This window comes from Chiloscyllium plagiosum, chromosome 21 (genome assembly GCF_004010195.1).
Source record: "Chiloscyllium plagiosum isolate BGI_BamShark_2017 chromosome 21, ASM401019v2, whole genome shotgun sequence".
Classification (NCBI taxonomy): domain Eukaryota; kingdom Metazoa; phylum Chordata; class Chondrichthyes; order Orectolobiformes; family Hemiscylliidae; genus Chiloscyllium; species Chiloscyllium plagiosum.
The window spans coordinates 13,993,769-14,012,914 of NC_057730.1; the positions used below are offsets into that span (position 1 = coordinate 13,993,769).

General features: G+C 40.1%; 1 protein-coding gene across 3 annotated transcripts in view; it reads left to right on the forward strand.

Annotated features, from left to right (window-relative positions):
• Positions 1–14,012, forward strand: part of atp5mf (ATP synthase membrane subunit f) — a 24,434-nt gene extending 10,422 nt beyond the window's left edge. For 2 of the 3 annotated variants that reach the window (XM_043711284.1, XM_043711285.1), the window contains exons 2-4: positions 4,051–4,158; positions 4,311–4,427; positions 13,758–14,012. In XM_043711284.1, the coding sequence (XP_043567219.1) occupies positions 4,051–4,158; positions 4,311–4,427; positions 13,758–13,825 (293 nt within the window). In that variant the 3' untranslated portion in view covers positions 13,826–14,012. Of the gene's footprint in view, positions 1–4,050; positions 4,159–4,310; positions 4,428–13,752 lie in introns of all 3 variants that reach the window. The other variant, XM_043711286.1, reaches the window with a different exon arrangement.
• The last annotated feature ends 5,134 nt before the right edge of the window (positions 14,013–19,146 follow it).

Below are 19,146 nucleotides of genomic sequence, written 5' to 3' on the forward strand. Positions count from 1 at the left end.
CTTGCTAACATCATTACTTGTAGTATATCATCAGATGCTCATTCAAAAGCCAGTGGAAAATAGATTGCAATTCTTCAATAAAGTGAAAACACTTGAGCCAAGATTATGATAAATAGATTTGATACATCAGTGCAGTACTGAGTGGAGCAATGCCAGAAACAGGTGACTTGGTCATTCATTTCATTGCTATTGGAGGATCATGCTGCACATAAAATGGAAACTATACTTCCCACAGAACAAGAATCAGTGCCTTCAATTTAATTCTGTGTGTAGCAAACTCAGGGATAATTCTGAGACACACTAGATAAATAAATATTTCTCACATTTTAATAGCCAGAAAAGGACTAATATTGAGGCTACAATCAATCGATGCTCCCAGATCATCTGTAGTGTTTTTATAAATATTGCACTCTCCATCATTGAATAGCCATTAGACTCTTCAAATTCTCTGTCTGTGCAAAAAAGCCAAAGAATACTAAAAAAAGTGCCTCTGGAAAATGGTGCCATGTGTCATTATATATGATGTTATAGTCCGCCATCAATGGGAATCAAACATACTCTACGCTTCATTACAGTGGACAATATTTTATGCTATAAATGTTGCTGTCAGTTCACAAAGGAAAAATCCAATAATTATGTAGCATTGTTTATTGCCACACAAACAGAAGTAGTAAATAATTCTCAGCAACATGGTACAATAATTGTACATGGGATGTAGACTCCCAATCCATTGACTTTTATTTCTCATCTTTTACGTCAACCCAATACCATGAATCACTTTTGTCTTGATATTAAATGCTACCTTTGTTACTCCATTCTATGTTGCCAGATGGCATACCCGCGGTATACAAATGACTCCTTTGGTTCTTTCAAGAAAACTCACCCACTGGGTGCATTTTTTCTTTTCAACGAACCTCAAATTTTTGAAGTGGAGTGTGGCTGCCTGCAGAAACCAGCAGTTTTTTACCTTCATTCATACATCCACCATTTTTTGACACCAGTAGACCTGTAAAATTGTACATAACTGCAACTCTTCATTTGTTGGCCTAATCAATATCTGTAGCTATTTATTCATAGGTGGCATCACAATTGAACCTTATGCTATTGTCATCAATATGAACCTTCCATCATACGTGCTGAATAGTAATTTGAAGGGGGAGCCATGTTTTGAATGGTAGAGAATGTCTCAAACAAATAAATTCCTACATTAATTTGCAATGGTGACAGATTGATAACAATTATGTCAGAATAATCTAAAATGATGGAATTGTTTCGCTTTGAGACATGGCTTTTTCCTATATCTAAGTTGTTTTCCTTATGCTCCATTCTCAACCCTTTGCTCCTCCCTGGCCACATTCTTCATTAACTCAAATTGGTGCATTAGCTTTCACGTCTACTGAATTAACTGTTTTCTACCTTGTTGCTTTGTCCAGTGACCTAAGTATTGTATTAAGACTTGGGACATTAAAGACTGAGAAGTTGTAGCCTGGAATCTATCAACTTCAGTTACCTTAAAATTGATCCCTACGGTTGCTGTCTCTTTTTCCACTAGTACTCTTCTCAATGCCTTCATCATTTTGGCTTCTCCAACATCTATCAACTTTGTTTCCTTGTACTACATCTCAACAATCTTGCAACTCATCCAATAATTACAGCAGTATATGTCTTCATCGAACTTATGTTCAAGAGTTCTGATTTCACAATTCACATGTGTCTTTTTAAATTTTCATACCCAACTTACTGACTTTCTCTTCCTTGATGTTGCTGTCTGTGCTTTCTGATTCTTCCTGCACCAGACTCTCTTCACTCAGTTCATTTATTATCACTCATTACTGTTTTGTCCACGAGTTTCCTTCTCTGCGGCATTTTTGACTTAATCTCTTGCAAAATCCCAATATTCTCCCTGTCATAAAGTTCTCCTCTGTAAATTTCTTTTTGTTCAATTTCAGCTTCATTTTACTGTACTTGTTGTACTTTATATCCTTCTCTTTATTGTAAAGTATTCTGACATACTTTCCAGCATTGAAAGAGCATCATTATAAATGCAAGTTGTTAGTTAAAGGGAAAGGAATGCTTGCATTTTCATGAAAAACAAGATTCCTCTCTTGGAGTCATTTGATTGATATCTTTCATTTTCATGGGCAAACCTTACTTTTTTATTTTAAAAAAACTAATACTATTTTACCAGTTAATCAATATTGTATTTGAGCACTGTTCAAGCCATGACTTTACACATTATTGGTATTTATTTTCATATGGTAATACTCTGGCAGCAATTAAAGCTTTACTTTCTCTGTTTCAGCATTCTCCTGCAGATACTAATTTGTTAGATTGGGGAAGCACACTAGAAATCAAGCCTCATTATTTCCAGTGTTGTCATGAGTTAAAGATTTTTAAAATAGGCAAAAATACCTGTCTTTTTGACCCAGATTGACAGAAAGCATAGACCACGTTTTTGTTCTTAACAAGAATTACTATTTATGACAGCTAAATAGAGTCTAGCTGCAGATAAACAATTGTGAATGGTCAGCATGTAACTCTAATAGTTAAAACTCTAACCTCCTTATAAAACCCAACCTACACACTCATGCAGACAAGTGCATAAAATTAGTGTTATGGGTAGAGGAAAAGACTGGAAAGGCAGTTCAGTGATTCCTGTCCTTTGGGTTTGTCAGGACTTGCTGCTCATCAATCTTTCAGAGGTATTTTCACATACTTGTAAGAGGAATATGGCGACAACTTCACAGTTATAAAGTCTCTGATTTATTGGTTAAAAGCTACAGCCTACAGCAAATGTTATGGGGAAATAAACTAGTTTACTCCAGACTTGAAGTACTTTTTAGGTGCAGAAAAAAGATTGCACCTTCTGTTTCAGAGGTTCAATGGCTACTGATCAAACATTCACATCCATAAGCTGTTCAGTTACCTGGAAACCAATCATATATTCAGTGGCAGGTAAAAGCCTTTGTGATTGGCAACTGCCACAATTCCACAGATCAGTTAGCTACTTGTTGCTGGCCAAATTTCATTTGTACATATTTCCTGGTTCCAGCTTCTTTGCAACTAACACCCCACACCTGAACTGCTTGAACAAACAACAATGTTAACAATGAATGTTGGCAACCTGCTTTTTAAAAGTGCAGCAATCCTTTCCACAATCTTTGCATTTTTTAAAACAGTCCTTTCCATTTCAACCCACAATTAAAGATACAGAAAAATGAAAAAGATACAGTCTTTTCAAATTAATGTAGGGTATAGTACCAAAGACAACTGTAACATTCTGACACTCCATATAAAATGACATTTACTCATTGGTATACCTGACAGTAAACTGGCAGGCAGCAGAGGTTAACCAGACAATCCAGGTCTTAAATTCAATCAATGTGCATTCATTCTCCAGCAATTATCATTGGGTGGTTATACAATTACAAAGTTTGACTTTGTTTTCTTTCCTTCCTAACAGAAAGACACTGAGAAAATCTGAGGAATCAAGCCCACAAACTCTAATCTGTCGGTCTCAGTACCACACCAAGTAGTGTTCTTAGCCACTGTTTGGGCAGATCTTTTATGGTCGTCAGACAGAATTAAACTTGAAGTATATTAGAAACAATTATAATATTCAGAAATGGTCCATTGTTATTTAGGTCCTCAAATGATAGAAATCAGTATAGGTCTGTGATTTAAACATGCGCCCGTCGTGCAGACCAAATGCTTTACTCAAGATCTCTGAGAGGTGATGTATTTGAATACAGGTCGTTCTGCTATAACTTGCATTTTGTTAATGCGAATTTGTTACAAACACAGTTGACAAATTGGGAATACTGCTTCTGAAGTGCGATCTTTTAAAATGTGTGTTGCTGTAATGCAATTACATCAACAACACTGTAAGCGCTGTTTCTAAAGAGCGATTTTTCTATAGTGGGGTGGGTTGCACAAGAACACAGCCATCACATTATAGAAGAACTACCTGTACGTGCTTCTTCCTTCATTGTTCCACTTTGTCGTTTGGCACCAAGCATACTTGTTAAGTAACTTGTGATTGTCTTGTAGTGCCACTTATCGAGAAGAATCTGCTGGATCTGAAAGTAAAAGAAGTTCCTTCCTGGACTGTACGGAGACTATTATCCCCAATGTCTATCTTTTATGCTATCTGCAGATGTAAGTGTGATTTATGAAATCTAATTCTACACATTAGATCTCAGTGTCACGTTGAATGTACACTAGTCAGCTACTGCATGGGTTAGAATTTGAGTAAGATTTCTTTACCGTAGCAGATGTTCTACTCATTTCTGCTGTATTCCATCATACAGGCCATGATTCTTACTACAAACATTACATCGATGTGAAAAAGGGCGGCCTTGGTGGCATTTCAATGTTCCTGATGGGTTATGTTGTGATCAGCTACATTTGGGGGTTCAGCCACATTAGTAAGTAAATGTGCACAGACTCCTTCGGGCTTGAGATGTTTTTCATTTACTTGTAATTCACTAAAATAATGGACCTGCAAATTTTTAAAGTTCCTTCATGGGACATCTCGTCACTGACTGACCAGCATTGCCCACCTCCTGTTGCCCTTGAGAAGGTGGGGGTGAGCTGCCTTCTGGAACCATTGCAGTCCATATGCTGTAGATATGCCCACAATGCCATTAGGGTGAGAATTCCAGGATGTTGACTCAGCAACATTTAAGGAACTGCGATATGTTTCCAAGGCACTGATTGGCTTGGAGGGGACCTTGCAGGTGGGGGGTGTTCCACCTGCAAGTGGTGGAATGACCAAAGTTTTGTGGATATGGTGCCAATCAAGCTGTCTGTATTGTTCTGATGGGAGACTGGTTAGCATGGTTAGATCTCACGGAATACAGAACTGGCTCAAAGGTAGAAGACAGAGGGTGGTGGTGGAGGGTTGTTTTTCACACTGGAGGCCTGTGACCAGTGGAGTGCCACAAGGATCAGTGCTAGGTCCTCTACTTTTTGTCATTTACATAAATGATTTGGATGCGAGCATAAGAGGTACAGTTAGTAAGTTTGCAGATGACACCAAAATTGGAGGTGTAGTGGACAGCGAAGAGGGTTACCTCAGATTACAACAGGATCTTGACCAGATGGGCCAATGGGCTGAGAAGTGGCAGATGGAATTTAATTCAGATAAATGCGAGGTGCTGCAGTTTGGGAAAGCAAATTTTAGCAGGACTTATACACTTAATGGTAAAGTCCTAAGGAGAGCTTGGAGTACAGGTTCATAGTCCTTGAAAGTGGAGTTGCAGGTAGATAGGATAGTGAAGAAGGCTTTTGGTATGCTTTCTCTTATTGGTCAGAATATTGAGTACAGGAGTTGGGAGGTCATGTTGTGGCTGTACAGGACATTGGTTAGGCCATTGTTGGAATACTGCGTGCAATTCTGGTCTCCTTCCTATCGGAAAGATGTGAAACTTGAAAGGGTTCGGAAAAGATTTACAAGGGTGTTGCCAGGATTGGAGGATTTGAGCTAGAGGGAGAGGCTGAACAGGTTGGGGCTTTTTTTCCTGGAGCGTCGGAGGCTGAGGGGTGACCTTATAGAGGTTTACAAAATTATGAGGGGCATGGATAGGATAAGTAGACAAAGTCTTTTCCCTGGGGTCGGGGAGTCTAGAACTAGAGAGCACGGGTTTAGGGTGAAAGGGGAAAGATATAAAAGAGATCTAAGGGGCAACGTTTTCACACAAAGGGTAGTACGTGTATGGAATGAGCTATCAGAGGAAGTGGTGGAGGCTGGTACAATTGCAACATTTAAAAGACATTTGGATGGGTATATGAATAGGAAGGGTTTGAAGGGATTTGGGCCGGGAGCTGGCAGGTTGGACTAGATTGGGTTGGGATATCTGGTCAGCATGGACGGGTTGAACCGAAGGGTCTGTTTCCATACTGTACATTTCTAAGACTCTATGACTCTAAGTGTTGTTGGAGTTGCTGTCATCTAGGAAAGTGGGCAGTATTTCTTTACGCTCCTGCTTTGTGCCTTGTAGTTGGGCGACAGTTTTTCGGGAGTCAGGAGGTGAATTATTTACTGCAAGCCTTGACCTAATCTTGGAACTATTGTATGTACAGGGAGTCCAGTTCAGTTTCTGGTCAGAGGCAACCCAAGAATGTTGATAGTGGGGGATTCAGTGATGGTGACACTATTGAATATCAAGGGACGGTGATTAGATTGTTGCTTATTGCCTGGCATCTATATGGTGCTAGCATACTTGCCACCATTCAGCCCAAACCTGGATATTGTGCGTATCTTGTGGCATTTGGACGTGAACTGCTAGAGTATCTCAGGAGATCTGAATGGTGCTGAACGTTGTGCAATCATCAGCAAACATCCCCACTTCTGACCTTGTGATGAAAGGAAGGTCATTAATGAAGCAGTTAGAGATTGTTGGACCTCGAACACTACTCTGACGAACTTCCGCAGATATGTCCTTGAGCTGAGATGACTGACCTCCAAAAACCACAATCATCTTCCTCATTCATCAAGTGTCCTTCAGTTACTCATTGCCATTTGGTCAACAGAGGCAACTTTTCTCTAATGCCAGATCTTGGTGTCATGAAACTATGGTATAATGACATTGTGTAACATTGCATACAGTCCACCGAAATCTTTTACTATAGAAAGTTCCTTAATTGTCATCTTAGTCTTACTTTAGATTAGATTAGATTAGATTACTTACAGTGTGGAAACAGGCCCTTCGGCCCAAGTCCACACCGACCCGCCGAAGCGTAACCCACCCATTCCCGTACATTTACCCCTTTACCTAACACTACAGTTTAGCAAGGCCAATTCACCTGACCTGCACATCTTTGGACTGTGGGAGGAAACCGGAGCACCCGGAGGAAACCCACGCAGACACAGGGAGAATGTGCAAACTCCACACAGTCAGTCGCCTGAGTCTGGAATTGAATCCGGGTCTCTGGCGCTGTGAGGCAGCAGTGCTAACCACTGTGCCACCGTGCCACCCACAAATCTGGGGTTTTAGTCAATATTCTAAGGAGAAAACCTGCTAATTTTAGATTACTTATTTCCCAGAGATTCAGTCAGAGTATACTTTATTCTCAGGATTTTGAGGATTATATTTTCTCCCGAGTGTTAATTTTTGAAATCTTATCTAATTACCCTTTTACACAAACGCACATTTTCTTTCAGAACAGTCTTTGTAAATTTAAGCAAAATGAGTAAGGTCTCTGTTAAGAATTTATTTTTTAAATTATACATTCAGGAATGTGTTTACCCTGACATTGCCAATTCCTAATTGCGGACAACCTTTTACGGATGCCCAAGCAGAGCTGAGAGCTGACGTAGCCCACAATGCCCATATCCTGTGAATGAGTTTAAAAAAAAACCTGGGAACGGGATGGTGAATTTTAAATTGCTGATAGGTTGGGAACATTGGGTTCCAAAAATGGGTAAGAAAGCCATAAGTATGTACATCACATTAGTCAGTGGCTTTCAAACCCAGGAATTGTATACTCTCTTTATTCCTGCATCTCCTAACCAATTAGCATGAGTGGGTGTGGTAATTATCCTCATGAATTGATTTCAATTTCAGTATTTAAGGGGATACTGTAGGTTTACAATTTGCCAGATGATAGAATTAGTAAATTGGGGCATACACATTCAATGTTGTGATGCCTCTCTGGATATGGAGGCCACATTAGGAGTACTGTGTACAATTCTGGTGACCCTGCTATAGAAACAATATTATTAAACAAAGTTAAAAATCACCAGGTTATAGTTCAACAGGTTTATTTGAAATTATAAGCTTTCGGAACAGCGCTACTTCCAAATAAACTTGTTGGACTATAACCTGGTGTTGATTTTTAACTCTGTCCTCTCCAGTCCAACACTGGAATCTCTACATTAGTATTAAACTAGAAAGTGTGCAAAAAAGATTTGCAAGGATGTTACCGAGATTGGAAGGTTTGAATTAGAAGGAGAGGCTGGGTAAGGTTAGGACTTTTTTTTTCTGGAGCGTAGGTGGCTGAAGGAAGACCTTATAGAGTTTGATAAAATAATGAGAGGCATGGATAAGGTGAATAGCCTCAGTCATTTCCCAGGGTAGGAGAGTCCAAAACTAGAGGGCATTGGTTTAAGGTGAGAAGGGAAAGATTTAAAAGGGACCTTTTAAATTCCTTTCCTACCAGGAAATTGCAGGAATATAGAGTTGAGGTTAAAATCAGGTCAGCCATGATGTATTGAGTGGTGCTGCAGGCTTAAGGCACCAAGTGGCCTATCCTTGTTCCTTTCTCAAATGACAGTTGCAAAAGAGGAGGCACTGATCATTAGTGGAGCTTTGGTGCACATGATTGTTGCAGATGGTGACACAATTAAATATAGATCCTCCAGGGCATACATTAACATGATGCCAATCACGAGTGAAATATAATGATCACTTGAAATGTTCTGACCTGGACAATTCTAATTCATATATTTAAGTTGCCGCAGGCAATTGTGTCCTGCTGGAGATGGTGCAGGGAAACAATAATAATTATTCAGAGGAAGTCACTCCCTCTCTGTGCATAGTTTACAGGTCTCATGCAAACAGTGCACCAGCTCGGATATTCACAGTGCTAGAAAAGCACATGGTTGGATTTTGACACATCATCAGTGAGCAAAAGCAAATTGAAATGAGAGACAATTGAAGAGAAGACTGTCAAAGGCTTAAGGATGCTCCAGCTGTTCCTCAGCTGAAGTTATATGTTATACAGATGAACATTCCAGCTATACTGTGCAGGCTCGCCATAAAATTGGTGTCACATCACAAGCCTTCACAATTATGTCTTCATACATACATAGAGTTCCCACCTGTTTGCAGAATCAAACTTAACAATGACCAATTGCACAATATCAATGCCACCTGAAAAAGGATGCATGATACCCTGGCCTTGGGCATTCATCACCCCACTAATCTGCAATAAAGTGTTCTTCACCTTATTGCAAGTAGAGAAATGTGAATGCAGAATTATAAGATTGATAGTAATGTGCACATAGAAGTGGGGACTCAGCTCAAAAGCATCCTCTTCCTACCCTTTTCCTTGCCTTCCCAGTTAATAACTCAAACACTGCTTTGTATCTCAGAAAGGTGATTTGTCTTTGCAAAGGCACTGAAGGAATCCTTAAGGACTCCAAAACCTTGTGTAGATGTTAATGAAGAGCATCTACATCTACAAACTGGGATCTGAGCAATGTGCCTATTATCACCACTGTAGCCACAGGTGTAGCACCACGTGGAAGTGCTTGGAAAATTTAAAGTAATAATTTGAAGTTGCACAAGATTATGTACATTGGTATATTTCATAGTATTAAATTGGAAAGTTTTGTGTTTTAAATTTAAACCATTCAAATATTCTTTCTCCTGCAACTTGCCCATCTTCACCATTTTTGATTGCTACCTAGCAAGTGATCTTTTGATAAAAAAGCAGAAACTCATAAACACAAAGCCACAGGGATCTGTGAAGGAGGTGCATGATTTGTGGTTTGTTGGAATGGAATGCATTTTGCATGTAGATGTCAGATGGCTGGGCTGGTGGAACCCCAGTGAATCTCACATCATTTAGGTTTTCCAAGTAGTAGGAATAGTCTTCTTCCCTTGTTCTTCCTGTACATCCAACTTCATAGTTGCACTGCATATTGTGCAGTATGCAGCGTGCCTCAACATTGAAGATCCTGGGTGGTAGGTACTGAAAGGCCTTTCTAGATCTGTCCAAGAATCTGAAGTGTATCTTTAGCATACCAGTGGCTTGCTGAATGCTACAACAGATTGCCATATAGCTTTGTTGTTTCTTTCCTGAGCATCATTGATTGGGTTCTTCAGAGTAAGAGGGGTCATTAGTCACATTTTAGGTGAGGTTTCTGTGTCTCCACTCAACTAGCATTTAACTCTGTCTTGAGAGATTATAGAGGAAGATTTGCTGCAGCATGAAAAATACATAGCAGCTGCCTGAGAATAAAAACATTTGGTTTTTATGCAGAGATGTATTCCCTACTCCAAAGGAGAAATTGAACATGAGCCCACCGACTCAGAAGCCCACTGCTCCACTGTCATATTACCATGGGAGCAGCATTAATGATGCAGAGTGGGACGTCCCCCACCTCCCCCAACATCATTTAGTATTAAGATGTAGAGAGCTGCTGGATAATCTGAATATCTGGTTCTGCGATCCCAGTTGTGTCAGGATTGAGCGATGGCCCCTGCTGGGACTATGCCTTGTCCCTGAGGAGAAATTCAAATGTTGTGGAACCTGGACCTCAGGTAAGTTTAGGATTTTGGATGAGCCCATCTCGCAAATCCCACAGAAGTTGGGAATGGTGCAAGTAGGTTTGGAGGTTACATCTTAGAGGGTGGAGAATGGGTAAAGGATGGGTATGACCTTGGTGGGGAAGGGTGCATCTCATGGGGAAATCCCAAACAGCAAAGAACATGAGTCCTGCCTGACAGCAATCTGCACAGTGAAAGCTGACATGCTACCCGTTTTGACTCTACCTTCCCCAACTATTCATAAAATAACAACAAATGTGAAATCGGGCCTTCTGTTGCCATTAGTTGACTATTTAATGCTTTGAATGGTCCAAGGGTGGTGGATTGCCCGATGCCTGTCCTACCAACAACAACATTTGAGAGACCCCAGGAACAGGTGGGTAGAAAGGAGGTGGAAAAGCCAAGCACTTTATTTACAAGCCCCCTCTACGCTGCCTTCAAATACACCCGGGTGGCTGGAAAATCATTCAATTGAGAAGATAGAAACATCTAACATTCATAGCATGGAAGAAGTCTATCAGTGTCTGTGCTGGCCTGAAAAAGAGCTTTCCAGCTTAATCCCACTTCCCAGTTGTCAGTCAGAAACCTTGTGAGTTATGGCACTTCAAGTGCATATCCAAGTTTTTCTTTGAATTTTGAATTACCTTTTCATACAGCGAGTTTCAGACTTACTCTCTGGGTGAAAACTATTTCTCAACTCCCCTCTAATCCTTCTACCACTTATGTCAAATCTAAACCATTGGTTATTTGGCTTCTCCACTAAGGGTTAGACTTCCCTATTCACTCTGCCTAAGTGAATAGGGAAGTCTATTCTCCTCATAATTCTGTGCACCTAAACTGAATCTCCACTCAAACTCCTGAAACTCAACGAAAACAATCCAGCCAATCCACTTTTCCCTCAAATCTAAATTTCTCTATTCCTGGAAAAGTCATCTCCTTTGTACCCTCTCTAATGGCAATGTATCCTTCCTGTTGTGTAGTACCATCTTACAACACATAGTGCTCTCACTGTAGTGTAACTGTTTTTTATGCAATTCTAGAATAACTTACCTTCTCTTTTCTTCGCTATCCAGGAAATTGTAGGTCAGTGAGCCTTACGTCAGTATTAGGGAAATTATTGGAGAAAACTCTTAGGGATAAGATTTATTCACATTTGGAAAGTCAGGTAAACTGGGTACTATGCACACCTTAACATTTGATGTGACTGCAGGAATAGTGGTACATTAGATTAGATTCCCTACAGTATGGAAACAGGCTCTTCGGCCCAACAGGTCCACACCAACCCTCTGAAGAGTAACCCACCAAAACCCATTCCCCCTCCCCTTCCCGACATGGCCAACTCGCCTGACCGGAACATCTTTGGATTGTGGAGGAAACCGAAGCACCTGGAGGAAACCCACATAGACACACGGAGAATGTGTTAACTCCACACAGACAGTCGCCCAAGGCTGGAATCAAACGTGGGTCCCTGGCACTGTGAGGCAGCAGTGCTAACCATTGAGCCACTGAGCCACTATGCGCACCCCCCACCCAATGGTACTTGATTTACAGTACACTACCCCTGCATCTCATAACACTATTCCTGCTGATGCTGTTTGTCATGCTAGTCCTCATCAAAGATCCAAAGTAACCAAATTTTAAGCAGGATCCTAGTTGATCTGATTGGAGCTCACACAAAGAAATCTCCAACTTTGCCCAAGCAGCTTCTCAGCTGTGCAAAGTCTTTTGCACAAACAGGCAGCAAAAGAGCTGCAAAATCTTGATACTTGCTGGTATTTTTCTGTGGTGTATACAGTTCCCTCAGTTGTTGCTGTGGAAGCAGGAAGCCCAGGAAACATGTACATCGTTAAATTCCAGAAGCCTTGCTAGTATTGCAGTAATCAAGTGAGTAATATGTTAAAATTAACAATCCAACTTTCCTGAGGGATTTGCTTGCATACAGCCCTCTGTACTGCAGTTAATTGTGGAATTTGGCAGGTTGCACCTAGCTTTTGAAACCCTAACTAGATTCCAAGCCCATACATTCTTGCACATGTAAGACTTATAAAATTTTTGCAGTGAAATCCTTAAAGGTTATGGGCTGCTGGCAAGTGCTTTTTACAAACTGCATAGAATTTCACAGAACATGGTGCACACAAACAGATAATGTGGCTCAGCTTCTGTGCCTCCTCCAGCTCCACACAGATTTTAAAGATTTTGACAAGACATGTGGGGCATTTTTTAACATACCAAGTGGGAATGATCTGAAATTCTCTACCTATGAGGACAATGGAAGCAGATGAATAATTTTGATATGGAATTAGATGGGCTCTGAAGTGAAATAAAACTTTGTGTTACAAGGAGTGGGAGAATGGGGCTGATTGGATTGCTTTTGAGAGAGCTGACAGTGGATGTAAATGGGTTGAATGGCCTGTCTCTGCACTGTAATGATTCCATGACTCATCGAATCCCATCAGTATATTCTTGTTGCTTTGTCTCTCAAGTAGTCATGACCCAGAACTCACTCCCTTTGAGCAAGATGGAAGCAGAGGTGTGGAATGATTTTGAAATAAAAATAAGACATTTTCCTGTTGCACTTCAACTGTTTGTTCACTAAAATGCACATTCAAAATCCTGACCAGCTATTTCAGGTGTCCTATGGCTGTCACAGGCAGAACTGGGTAAATTGGTATCTTCTGTGTATCAAATGCAAATATCCTCATTAATCTCCTCTGATGAACTTTGCACACTAATTCAAACAAGTTTCATACAGTGTATCATATTAACTCAAGCAGAGATTGCATATTTTAACACTTATAAAATCACGGATGTGACTTTATGTGAGCTTTAATTGCTGGCATTTTCCCCAAGGGAAAGGCTCATGTTTGGATGAATGCCGATATACAGTGCTGCTTATGTGTAAATGAAATGGAATGTGATTGATTCACACTAGTGCATCAAAACAAATCTTCCATTACTGGCGAGAGACCTTGTTAATACAATTACACCAATTTACTCATCTTGAATTTTATTCCAAATTTTGATTTACTTTTTGCCTCATTCGTGTGATTCATTTCTAACTCAGTTAAATATTAAAAACATTTACAGCCTGGGGGGGGCGGGGGGGATAAAAGTGGGATGATCGTGTGGGTTAGTGGAGTTTAAGTTTGCAATTGCAATCAATTTAACAGAAGCACATCCAATTTGTTACCAACAAAAAAAATTCTCAGTGGATCTTTCTGAAGCTGATTAATATTTCAGAGGCTTGATTTTAAATGCGAGATTAGTTCCAGCCTCTAAAATATAATCCTGACAGGATGCAGTATAGCACAGAGGCAAGCGCAGTGTCATTTCAAAATTCCAAACAATTAACTGCTTCAGTACGTTGATGTGCAGATAATGTAGCAGAGAGACAGACTGATAAACACGGTTGCAATCTCCTATTTTAGTAGAAATTTGAGGACAGATGCCTAATATATATTCCATTGTATTGTAGAGCAGGATCGCTGGAGAAAGTACCACTAAATGACTGCAATAACATTACAGCTCGAAGTAATGATAGAAGCTGACAAACATCTCTGCTGGACCTGTTGTTATTGAATGGTTACTTTGTTCATGCATTTTTTACACCAGTTGGTTATAAGTAAAACTCATTGCTTACTCTTTTGTTATATTACTCTGTCCTGATTTTTGTGAAAGGACAAATTTGAAAAACCTGTTCATTGTTTCTGGAATTAAATGTGATATATTGCTGAATTTGGCTTCTTTAAATGTGTAATTAACAAAGGGATGTAAAACACATTGAATTTTTTTTCAGTTTCAAAGTAGCAGTTGAGGTAATGCGAGGTTAGATCAAACACCAGATCTCTACTGCCCTAAAATTACAGTCTGTGAAAGCAACCATGAAAATGGGAGTCTGCTTTTCCTTCTTTTGACTTTGCCTTTGGCTGCACCTGAGGCACAGCGTTGAGCAACACTTGGTTTGTTTGACCCTGACATTTTCCACACCCAAGAACATATTTTCAACTGTTGAGCTCAGAATCTATGTCTCCTATACAAATTCATATTCAGATAATTGCTACACTTGGTGTCTTATTATAACACCTTGTTGAATTGCACCCTTTGAGGATTTGTTTACTTCCATTCAGGATAATGTGGGTGTTATTGCCTAAGGCAGCATTTATCATCCATCATTAATTGCCCTGGAGTAGGTGGTGATGAGCTACTTCTTAAATTGCTGCAGTCCTTGGTACTGGTAGGAAGGGTGGTCCAGGATTTTGACCCATTATCAGTGAAGGAGCAATGACAATACTTCCAAGTTAGGACTGTGTGTGGCTTTGTGGGGCACTTGCAGGTATTGGCTAGACAGATAAAGATGGAAGATTTCATTCCTATTAAAGAACTTGGGAGATTGAAAGACATAAGAAAGTAGACATCAAGTTAAATGGTCAACAGCTGGAACAAGGATCACAATGTAAGTATTTAGAATGTATCTTGTCATAAGGTAGTTATTGCCATAAAAAAATCTAAGGTACACTAGCAATGTGGAAGAACATATTCTCTAAGTTTAATGAAAGAGTACAAATCTTAAGAAAATAACGATCATGACAATGATATGAACTGTTTTAATGTATGCATTTGAATCATTGACCTTGAGGAAAATAGGAAACAGTGAGGACTGCAGATGCTGGAGACCAGAGTTGAAAAATGTGATGCTCGAAAAACACATCAGGCCAGGCAGCATCCAAGGAGCAGGAGAATCGACGTTTCGGGCATAAGCTTCTTCAAGGCTTATTTTTCAACTTGAGGAAAATAGGCAATGAAAGATGTGAAAGTTGTCAAATGTAGTTTGGGGAAGGATGGAGCAGATCGGTTGGAAAGAACATAAGACTAATAAACATAGAAACATAGAAAAAATACAGCGCAGTACAGGCCCTTTGGCCCTCGATGTTGCGCCGATCCAAGCCCACCTAACCTACACTAGCCCACTATCCTCCATATGCCTATCCAATGCCCGTTTAAATGCCCATAAAGAGGGAGAGTCTTTACTGCTAATGGCAGGGCATTCAATTAACTCACGACTCGCTGAGTAAAGAATCTACCCCGAACATCTGTCCTATACCTACCACCTCTTAATTTAAAGCTATGCCGCCTTGTAATAGCTGACTCCATACGTGGAAAAAGGTTCTCATGGTCAACCCTATCTAAACCCCTAATCATCTTGTACACCTCTATCAAGTCACCCCTAAACCTTCTTTTCTCCAATGAAAACAGCCCCAAGTGCCTCAGCCTTTCCTCATACGATCTTCCTACCATACCAGGCAACATCCTGGTAAACCTTCTCTGCACCCGTTCCAGTGCCTCCACATCCTTCTTATAGTATGGCGACCAAAACTGCACACAATAAAGTAATTCTGGAGATGGTGGCAGAGGAAAAATTGGTTGTGAATATCACCATGAAAAGGAAACAAGGTTGGATTGTCCATTTTCTGACACATGACAACATGCTAAAGGCAATTGAAGAAAAACTGGAGGGATGTCCACTAAGAGGGAGAAGGAGAATGATTATGTCAGATTATTTTAAATTGAAAATGGGAGGCTTATGAGAGCAATTTAAGAGGAAAGTATGAGAGATAGAGTAATGAACAGAGAGCCTGTCCTTCGGCCGACCATTGCTAAAGAATATTAATGAACCAAGAGGATTTTTGCAATAAGTTGACAATTTCATGGTTACTATGATTGATAGCTGGATATTTTCATTTAATTAACTAAAGGTAAATTTCCAACAGTGTAATGGCATTTGAAATTGTGACTCCAGATCACTAGTGAAGACCTGCTTCAGTTGAACAATTTCAGATTGTAGCCACTTCCCCTATTTTTTCATACAGGAATCATTTACAACTTCTTAGAGTCATTTTTATCCCATCAAAAGCTTGGTCAAAAAGATCAGTTTAAGGAACATCTGAAAGGAAGATAGTTGGGAAGGTCAGGGTGGATATTCCAGAGCTTGAGCAAGGCTGACTGAAGACAGACATACCCTTTTGTTCTCATCTCTCCCCCAACCTTCTCTTTCCATTTGTTTAAAACCTATTGCATCTCTAAGAACTGTCTGAAAAATGTGATTGGCCGGAAACACCAACTTTATTTTGGGTACATTTGGATGATCACATTTTCTAAAACCAAAACTAGGACACATTGAAATTCCACATTCCATGGGACTCTGTGATGATTCATTTTGAGCAACAATAGCATGAGTGAGGGGGTATGCAGTAGGAGGTGAGTGGTCATGTGATGACATCTCCCAGAGCATGTTCAGTGTTTCTTTTAAATGAACCTGTTTGGATACGTTATGATCATTGTGACCATCAGAGGTAGGATCTGACCTCAGAACTTCTGGCTCAGAGGTAGGGATACTATCACTGCACCGCAAGACTCAATGTCCAAAGAATTAGAAACCCTATTCCACAGATAATTTAAAAGGTGTAATCACCAATACATCTTTATTAGCAAAACAGGTTGACCTGGTAATTTGTCTCATTGCCGTTTGTGGATCTTACTGTGTGTAAATTCGTGTATGGAACGAGCTACTAGAGGAAATGGTGGAGTTGGATACAATTCAAAGTTTAGATCAGAGTGGTGCTGGAAAAACACAGCAGGTCAGGCAGCACCCTAGGAATGGGCCTGATGAAGGGCTTTGCCTGAAACGTCGATTTTCCTGCTCCTCAGATGCAGCCTGAACTGCTGTGCTTTTCCAGCACCACTCTGATCTAAACTCTGGTTTCCAGCATCTGCAGTCCTCACTTTTGCCTACAATAATTCAAAGGCATCTGGATGGTTATATGAATAGGAAGGGTTTAAGAGGGGTCTGGACCAAATGCTGGCAAATGGGACTACATCAGGCTGGGATGCCTGGTAGGCACAGATGAGCTTACAATTCACGACTGCATTTGCCAGGAAATAAATACGCTGCAGAAGGACTTCATTGATTACAAAGCTGTTTGGGATGTTTGAAAAGTGCTAAATAAATGAAAGCTCTTTCTTTACAAGTTTCAAGACAGAAACATTAGTCATATTTATTACAGCAAAGAACCTGATTTGATGGGAATTCTATGTCAGTTCAATAAACAGCTAGTATATTGCCATTTAGTCTTGGTTTTGTTTATTCATTTGAGATTTAAATACCACAAGCTAAACCATTTATTGCTCATCAGTTGCCCTCAGGATGTTGTTAACCTCCATAAACCTCTGCATTTCCTGTGCTGCAGGTACACCCGCTGCTATTTGGAAGGCATTTTCAGGATTTTGATTCCAGCATCTGTAGTTTTGTTTTGGCTCTAACTAGGATTTTGACCCAGCAACAGTGAAGGATTGATGATATTGTTCTAAGGCAGAATATTGTGACGCTTGGAAGGGAAGTTGCAGGCAAGTGTTGCTATACATCTGCTGCCTATATTTTTCCACTTGTTAGACCTCTCAGTTTTGGAAAATGCTGTCAAGAGCCTTAGTTTCTGCAGTGCATCCTGTGGATGTTTCATACTCAGTGGCAGTAGTGTGTATGATGAAGGGATTGAATTTTTAAGATGCTGGATGGACGTCGATAAAGCACCTGATTGGTGTCAAACTTTTAATATCGTTGGAGCTACATTCATCCCAGCAAATGAAGAATATTCCATCACACTGGTTTCTTTGAAAATGTGATGATATAATAAGAGGTAAATAGATTTCTTCATATTTCTAACTAAGAAAGCAGTCTCAGTGCTTGAAGATCCTGTCTATTAGAATTTCAATTGTTACAACCAGACCAGACCCCTTAAAATATTTTAAGGTAGCTTAGACCCTAACCTCTTTCTTATTTTAAAGGCAAATGTAAAGTGCTGTGATCCAGATGCAATTCCACTGGTCAAACTACTCATCATTAAGCAAAACAATTTAAACATCCCATAATTAAAATACAAAAGAAAAACTCAATAACTTAACTGCTTTAGAAAACTTGAGAATAATAGATACAGTAATTACTAATTAACTGTTCCAATATAGTAACATCCCCATGAACACACCACTTGGCAAAAAGGCAAATTTAGAAATCAGATTTTCTCACGTACAACACCTACAGTAAGGAAGAGAAACCCTAGCTTCTGGCTGTAACAGAGAGGGGGAAGACGTTTCTACTTTAGTAGCTTCTGCTGAATCTAAAAGCAAAAAAAAAAAACTAGAAATCGTGGTCTGAGAGAACTGGCCACAGCCACCCAGGCTGCTTCTATTGTTCCAACTTTTTTAAAAACACAAGCCCTCACAAGCTATTTACATTACCACAAAATACTCAATACCTCTCGTTCAATCTCCCTCAAATTAGAACAAAATACACCTCTTAAAGCCACAGTATCGTCACAAAATCCACTACCACATGGTCACTTTGAGTCATAGAGATCTACAGCACGGAAGCAGACCCGTCAGTCCAACTCGTCCATGCCGACCAGATATCCTAACCTAATCTAATCCCACTTGCCAGCACTTGGCCCATATCCTTCTAAACCCTTCCTATTCTTATACCCATTCAGATGCCTTTTAAATGTTGTAATTGCATCAGCCTCCGCCACTTCCTCTGGCAGCTCATTGCATGCACATACTGCCCTCTGTGTGAAAAAGTTGCCCCTTGGGTCCCTTTTAAACTTTTCCGCTCTCATCGTAAACCTATGCCCTCTAGTTCTGGATTTCCCCCACCCCAAGAAAAACACCCTATCCATACCCCTCATGATTTTATAAACCTATATAAAAGATCACCCCTCGGCCTCAGACGCTCCAGGGAAAACAGCCCCAGCCTATTCAGCCTCTCCCTGTAGCTCAAAGCCTCCAACCCTGGCAACATCTTGTAAATCTTTTCTGAACCCTT